Genomic DNA, 7,186 nt, shown 5'->3' with positions numbered 1-7,186 from the left:
TTCAAGTGGATATACTCATAGATCTCGGGCTTCGACCCACCGCCTTATTGTGAGCCTGGCCAAATACATGAAATAATGACCCTCTAAGACCCTCTGAGGGCCCATGGGGAGGGAAAAAATCCCGAAACAGCTGGGCATTCAAGAGAATTAGTCACAAGTCACTTTAAATCCTGGTATGGTCCCTTATAAAAATTTTAAAACCTTTAAATCTTCAGAACAATATAAAATCTAAAACAAGTATAAGGAAATATATCCAATACATAGTATTTTACAATTAATGCCCTTAAATTCAGTCATTTGGTAAATTCGAGAGATTTTGTACTTTATTCATAAGGCGCACTCCATCACAAATACAGGACCACGGCTTACCGTTATAAAAATTATAGAAACAACACAAACATAAAACAATTTTATACCACTTATAAAAAGTTCTGTGTTTTTGGTACAGTATAAATCTGGAGGCCCTTCTATGCCCGGGACTATGTCAAATTGGCTCGCTTTCTTATTTCTATTACCTACTTCGCTCTATTTACACAGAGAGTGCATTTTACATGGAAACCATTACGTGATTGTGGTTTCAATCAGTAACGATGAGATCATGTATAAATCATGTATTTACCTCTTATTGTCACCTACCAAGGTCTATAAACATAAGGTCAAGACACGATACCGTGATGAATCGCAGCAGTCGCCATGTTGGGGCTCTTTTGGTGTGTACAGTGTTTTTAGAGGGAAGCGAATTGATATCGAAACAAACAATCAGCTTCGCTCTAGAAACACCGTACACGCCGAAATAGCCCCTACATGGCGACTGCTGCGATTCATCACGGTATCGTGTCTTGACCTTATGTTTATAGACCCTGCACACACGAAGAGAAGTAAAGCCGCCTAGTGAGTAAAACAGGAACATTGAAAAGAGGGATTGTTTAATAACTATTGACGGTATTCAAATAAGTTAAGTGTGTTTTAACTTCGATGAAACAGAGTTTACCCCTGAAAAATAAGTTATCTGTCCCTGTATCTGGGACAGATTACTCTGAAAAATTAGTTTTGTCACTCGCTCAAACTCGATGCCGTGTCTTCCAGAGCCACAGAATGAGTTCTTAGCCACATTGGCACTTACAACTAATCTGAAATATAATGACGAAAAAACTCCTTCACAACTTTAAATAAGTATACAGTACAGCGTCGTTTATCCGAATCAATTGGGGACTGGGGTTGTTCGGATAACCAATTATGTACGAAAAAATATATTAATTTATTCCGTGTTGAAATTTTTCTCCGTTGAGTGTCGCTTTGCGTTGAAATTTCTTCGATGTTAATCCTAACGTAAACTTTTTAAAATAATAATCGTGGCTATTGTATTGTTAAAAATGATTTCTTTATGTTTTACAAACGAAATAAATATATTGAAAAATATAAAAACAAATAAAAATTATACTTTAGGCCGACTGGAATTCTTTCGGATAACCGACGTTTCGTATAACCGACTTTCGGATAAACGACGCTCTACTGTAATTCAGTTACGCGCTTATATTACCACATCCTTAACACAAACAAATACAGATAATAAAGTTACTTTTTATTACCGTAAATGTAACACTACAACGAAAAATGTTAGTAACACCATCAATCAAATCATAGTTCCATTTTGGAACTTGATAACGTAAAAAAAAGTATTGTTAAGTTCAAAATTTACATAAATTTAAGACCACTTGCAAATGAAAAACTATGCTTTTCCATGCAAGCCGAGAAATGCAACGTTCGAAACTTATTGAAAAAAAAGAAGCATTCAATTATTCTTGTAATTTTAAATCAAAAACAGAAAGCGTATGATCGAGAAAACTGAGAACATACAACCAACCGTCTTTGGTTAATGTTATGCCAGATGGCCTACGAATGGGTCTGCTTAACTTAACCAAACCCAAATAATCGCACTCGGAATCGAAAATCTGAAAGAAAAATGTTTAAAAAAACAGTTTAAAATAGTGTCACGTCCACACTATAACAATGTAAAAGCACTAACCTGTATGCGATCGTTCATACTATCAGCTATTATCATTGTACCCAGGGAGTCAAAGGCGATACCAGTGGGCTCGTGCATTTCACCGGGCATTCTTCCAAATTTTCCAAAACTTTGAATCGTTTTTCCTTGAAGTGAAGTTTTGTATACTTTATTCAGGCCTGGCAACAAAATAAAATGTGTCAATATTTGCATATTACAAAGTAAACAAAAAGATATAAACTCACCAAGATCGGATACAACCAATTCGTTCTTATACGAAGCCATAAAACGGCACATGGAGTGTTTCGGTTTGTTGTTAACAGGTTCGAAGATGCTGCAATCTTCCATCTGTCCGTGCTTATTGAAAATTGCCAAATTGCCAGTGGCATCGTTTAACGTAACCAGTTTTTCGTCTTCCGTTAGAACTAAACCTGAATATTGGAAAATACAGGGTAACTACAATTAAAGTTCCCTTATTCAGAACACACTGTAGCTGTAACCAATAAGAGGATTGGCACAAAAATTTCTATACAGACTTTGCAAAGGATGCGGAAAAGGATTTTGTGGAAACTATGGTTTATCATTGAAATGCTGCAACTTTGGCAGCATTTCAATGATAAACCAGTCAAATTTTACACCTGAACAAATGGGGCACACATTGAGCAACATTCCTTACATCAGTAAACATCCTCTGCAGAAGGCATGTCCCTTGTGGAACGAATAAACTTATTCATTTTCCTGTAAAGCACCCCACGGGAAAACTTTTTGCTTTTTGAGTTGTTCTTTTCCTCATCCTTTTCATAATCCGTATGCAAATTTTGGTGTCAATTCGCTTATTGGTCACGGTTACAGAGTGCTCTTAATAGAAAAGGCCACCCTGCTTAAGGCAATCAAATAGACTTTTAAATATATATTATATTTTCCTATGATACCGAATGCTCTGTTAAGCTCTTCGTGCCCGAAACTCTTGATGAAGTAACCATTTGTATCGAAATGGTGAAGAGCGTAATTGTCTTTGACTACGAAGCTTCTTTCATCCACGAACACCACAGCAGAGGGTCGTACCATCTTACGAGAACCTGAAAATTTACTAACGTGTCAAAAGGTGAGAAGCTAAAACAGAAATCCATTGTCTTACCTGTAGCAATAACAATATTCTTCGGTGTTCCTAACTCGTCTAGTAACCATACTATATTGTTTCCCGTATCGCAGATGACAATTTCATTATTGCTATTAACGGCCAGGGCTATTGGAAACTTTAAATTCACACCGTTCTCTCGAGATATCGTGCATACTAAGTGCCCGGTAACACTATCTACTTTAACTGTAATAAGAACGATGCAATAAATAAATCGTCTTAGTAGTAAGAAATTATAAAAAGAAACTTACTTTCTTCGTCATAGGTTAAATCGTTTACGTGACTTTCTTCTGTACAGTAAAATATTCTGCTGTTATCGCAGATTTCGAATGTTAAATCGTAATATTCCTCATCTCTCTCGTAACGGTTCATTGTAGAGCATTTGCTGTACCCATCTTTTCTTTTGATGTTGATGACGGTTGGGCTATTAATTATATTTCTGCCGTATAACGTCACGTGTATTGTGAATTTCCCGTAATTATTCAAACAAAAGGCTAACACATAAGAACCATTTTCTAAGTCCTTTACGGATGAAGAAATCTCCATACCATCAGAATCTTCTACCCGACTTCTCAAGGAATGGATTAGGAAGGGATACCAAAATCTCTTACCTTTCACCAGGATTTTTAATTCCGTACCGATGTGGTACGTGCTCTTAGTTATGATAAGTCTAAATGAATCGGGTGACACAGGAGAAGTCTTTATGTATCCAACAGAATACTTCGTATTAGTGACATCATTAACGGTGAAATTTAAAATTAGGAAGTCATCTAAGTGTTTTTCTAGTATACCTCTCTCGAAACTGTCAGATTGTTCCTCCAAATTAACTTTCATCTTGTTAAGGAGAGCAAATTTACTTTGCACAACTTTGTCCAAGTCTTTCAGAAACTCGTCCCTGATGAAATCAATTGTTTCCATTATCGAATTCTTTGCCACCGTGTAGTTCTTTTCCAATATGGCTTTAATTCCTTCAATTCTGACTATTTTATTACGACTGGATGCTCTTATTGAAATGCATTTCAAGTCTGATGAGTTCTCTTTCAATTCTTCTTCCATATTAACCGTAAAAAAGTCAGTAAAATTAAACATTATGGATGCTTACGGTGTTACGTAGCTTCGTCCAGATAACTGCACTTTAATGGTTTATACTATTGCCAGTAATTAGTTTTATAAACCACGTGAAAAGTGTAAATTATTCAAGTGTTAATACTGTTACAAAGATATAAAAATATTAATTACTTGGCATGTAAATTAGAATGTAAACTTTGACTATTTACGTACATCTTGTGATTATGCAAAGTAGGAGAGTCACCTTTCATGGTGGATATGCCGACCGTATGGAATAAAGGTCAGTGCCAGTGGCAACTATTATTTTTTACATTTATATCAACTATATAAATCCTTCCATTACAATTTTTGGGTGTAGAATTCAAGGGTTTTATGTAGATTAATTAACACATATAAAATTGGTTGCGGGTTCTCGCTTGACCACGAGCAGCCATATGGAGTTTTTTGTGTTTTCTTCAAGTAGAACACACAAAAAAAAGAGCGTTATTAAAATAAATTGGTTCATATTAACTGGATTAAATGAATTAATTGGTGCTTTTAATGTATCTTATCCAGTTCTGCAGTATCTTTCAGTAATCTGTGTTGTTTGCAAGCTAAGGATGACCATAGAATGGTCAAGAACATCACTGAATAAGTAAAAATTTTGGTTTTCTGAACATAGCAGTTTGCTCTTTCAAATTGCAACACCACAAAGTATAGATTAGTATTACATATTTAACATTATACCTATGGCTTGGCCTACGGTGCCAAGTTTCATACATTTTCGTGAAATGTAATTAATACTGTAACAGAATGTTATTAAAGGAAATGCGATTATTTAATAGTATTATAACCTAAATTATAACTTTTATCTGTGATTAAACTATAAAATATTTTTAATTTAGCAAAAGAAAAGCGAAAAATCTGATAAATTCCGTGTTTTGTAGCCGAAACCATATATTTTGTGTTTGGCCTGAATCTTTATCTTCATAAATCGCGCAATTATATTATAATCATCTTATTTTGCTTTAAATTTGATTAATTCAATAGTGATTAATTAATAATAAGCAAGTATAATGAAGTTATTGAATACATCTGTAATGACGCTCATAATCCAAGATGGCGGTCTTCGTAACGATGGAAGTTCTTTTGCTAGAATTGCTGCTTGTAATTTTCATTAAGAAATGTTAATTCATTTATTTTAATTTATATTTTCACTTAATCAAGCTTCTTCAAGCAGAAAACGGATTCAAAGTTACAAACTCATTCCAATATGGCGCCGCTTATACTCATTGTTGTAACAGTTCCAACACAATTCAAGAAATGTATGAAAGCGAATATGAATTCCATGTTGTACGAGTCACTTAGATTTTACAAATACATGAGCCGTTCACAGCCCGGCACACGTATTTGTAAAATCTAAGTGACTCGTACAACATGGAATTCATATAACACGGAATTATCTACAGTGTTATAGGGGGGTCTACTGTACATATATTATATAAACAATGAAATTAGAATGTGCAAGATGTGTTTAAGTGTTATTATAATGTGTAAGAATGTATAAAACAGTACATTGAATAATTTTTTATTCATTATTTAAACGTTTTAGAATGTTCTACTCGCGACTAAAACAGGTTTTAAATTTTTCCTATAGAGCAAAATTTTGTGCAGTAAATCGTCTTGGAAGTCCCCTTTATTGTTTCATAAGCGAACAATAAAGGGGACTTGCAACAATAACACTAACACTTAAAAAAATGGCGAGACTTAGCAATACAGAGGAATTTCCCTGAAAATATTATCTAAAACTGAAAAATGGAAGCCAATAAATGTATTTTACATGATTTAATGACACGTGCAACCAACGCGCTACAATATACTACATAGAGTTGCTGAAGACACGCCATGTTTGAGAAAAATTGAATATACGTCCGCCATTTTCTTTTTAGTCAAGGGAGCGAGGCATATGTGGTGTGTAAAGGCAACGAGCTTGAATATTCTAAAAAAAAAAAACTTAGGATAGCAATTTTAAACTACATTTTCAATGTAATAAAACATTGAACATAGTTTGAATACAGACAAATTATCAAAAATTCTGTTATTAATCATTTTCTTTATATTAATTATAGCTATTAATTGATTAATGTGAGCCTTGTTCCTGTATTTCTTTGCTCAATATCAGGTGTGTAATTTGTCACTTTTATTCTTCATGCAGGCTTTCAAGAGTTTCTCGCAGTTCGACAAATTTTGTTTTCCCCAATTCTGATGATATTATTAATTCTATAAGTTCCATTTCAAAATTATCAGTGTCCATCCACTCAAAAAGAAATAAATCAATTAAGTCAGGCTTAAGAAGGAAAGAAAATATGGGTGCATGAATTTCAAAGTCTCCACATTATTTGGAAATTTCTTCTTTAAGACCTTCAATGTACATTTGTAGTTCATCTTTGTTAACAGTTGATCTTCTTGTATAGACATTGACATTTGGAAAGTACTTGTAAGCGTTAGTGGTAATATCACGCCAAAACATATCTAATTTTGATGAAAACCCTTTCCATTGTTCAAAAAGTAATAGTATTGTTTGACGCTTACCTTGTAAACACAAACTTAATTCATTGAGGTGTGTTGTATCAGTCAAAAATATCAATTTGCATAACCAGTCTTCATCATTCAATTCCGGAAAATTTTGTTCTTTTTTTCACGAAGAAACAGCTTGATTTCTTCCAAACATGATATAAAAGTGTTTAAGACATTACCTCGGCTAAGCCAACGAACACTGCTGTGTAGCGGAAGGTCCACATATTCACTCTTCATTTCTTCTAAAACAGACTTAAATTGCCTGTGTGTCAATGAATAGAGTTCGATACCTAAAAAATAACCTCCCCTCTTGCGGCAAAAACAGTAGACTTTCTGAAACGGTAGCAATTTACAATTACGCCTGTAGAAGGGGCATAATTCCATATATCGAAGCTTGGCCTAATGTACAATGTGCTTGA

The 7,186-nt window shown here is 34.2% G+C and overlaps 2 protein-coding genes across 3 annotated transcripts in view; one reads left to right on the top strand and one right to left on the bottom strand.

The window, feature by feature from the left end:
• Positions 1 to 1,608: 1,608 nt before the first annotated feature.
• On the bottom strand, positions 1,609 to 4,399 carry LOC111626679 (tripartite motif-containing protein 2-like). Of its 2 annotated transcripts, XM_023370161.1 has the most exons (6): positions 3,395 to 4,395; positions 3,144 to 3,329; positions 2,938 to 3,084; positions 2,251 to 2,436; positions 2,027 to 2,184; positions 1,609 to 1,952 (listed from the first exon to the last, which is right to left on the bottom strand). In XM_023370161.1, the coding sequence occupies exons 1-6, from the start codon at positions 4,230 to 4,232 to the stop codon at positions 1,797 to 1,799; spliced, it is 1,671 nt and encodes a 556-aa protein (XP_023225929.1). In that variant the 5' UTR covers positions 4,233 to 4,395; the 3' UTR covers positions 1,609 to 1,796. The 2 variants fall into 2 exon arrangements, with proteins under 2 accessions (XP_023225929.1, XP_023225937.1); XM_023370169.1 differs by lacking the exon at positions 2,938 to 3,084 and having other exon boundaries at positions 3,395 to 4,399.
• LOC111626654 (trifunctional nucleotide phosphoesterase protein YfkN-like) overlaps positions 3,090 to 7,186 on the top strand; it is a 50,311-nt gene continuing 46,214 nt past the window's right edge. The window contains exon 1 of the mRNA XM_023370141.1: positions 3,090 to 3,110. The gene's annotated coding sequence lies outside the window, so the exon portion shown is untranslated. The remainder of the gene's footprint in view (positions 3,111 to 7,186) is intronic.

This window comes from Centruroides sculpturatus, unplaced genomic scaffold (genome assembly GCF_000671375.1).
Source record: "Centruroides sculpturatus isolate CEXI.00-Female unplaced genomic scaffold, Cexi_2.0 scaffold203, whole genome shotgun sequence".
Classification (NCBI taxonomy): Eukaryota; Metazoa; Arthropoda; class Arachnida; order Scorpiones; family Buthidae; genus Centruroides; species Centruroides sculpturatus.
The sequence above is the reverse complement of the archived record's forward strand: the minus strand, read 5'-3'. Positions and strand labels throughout refer to the sequence as shown.

Bases quoted from the DNA above. Each gene is read 5' to 3' on its own strand.
- LOC111626679 (XM_023370161.1), bottom strand. From the start codon at position 4,232: ATGTTTAATTTTACTGACTTTTTTACGGTTAATATGGAAGAAGAATTG. The intron at 3,085-3,143 runs GTAAGACAATGG...GTAAATTTTCAG, and splicing joins GAATATTGTTATTGCTACAG to GTTCTCGTAAGATGGTACGA. The intron at 2,437-2,937 runs GTATCATAGGAA...TCCAATATTCAG, and splicing joins AGAGCTTAACAGAGCATTCG to GTTTAGTTCTAACGGAAGAC.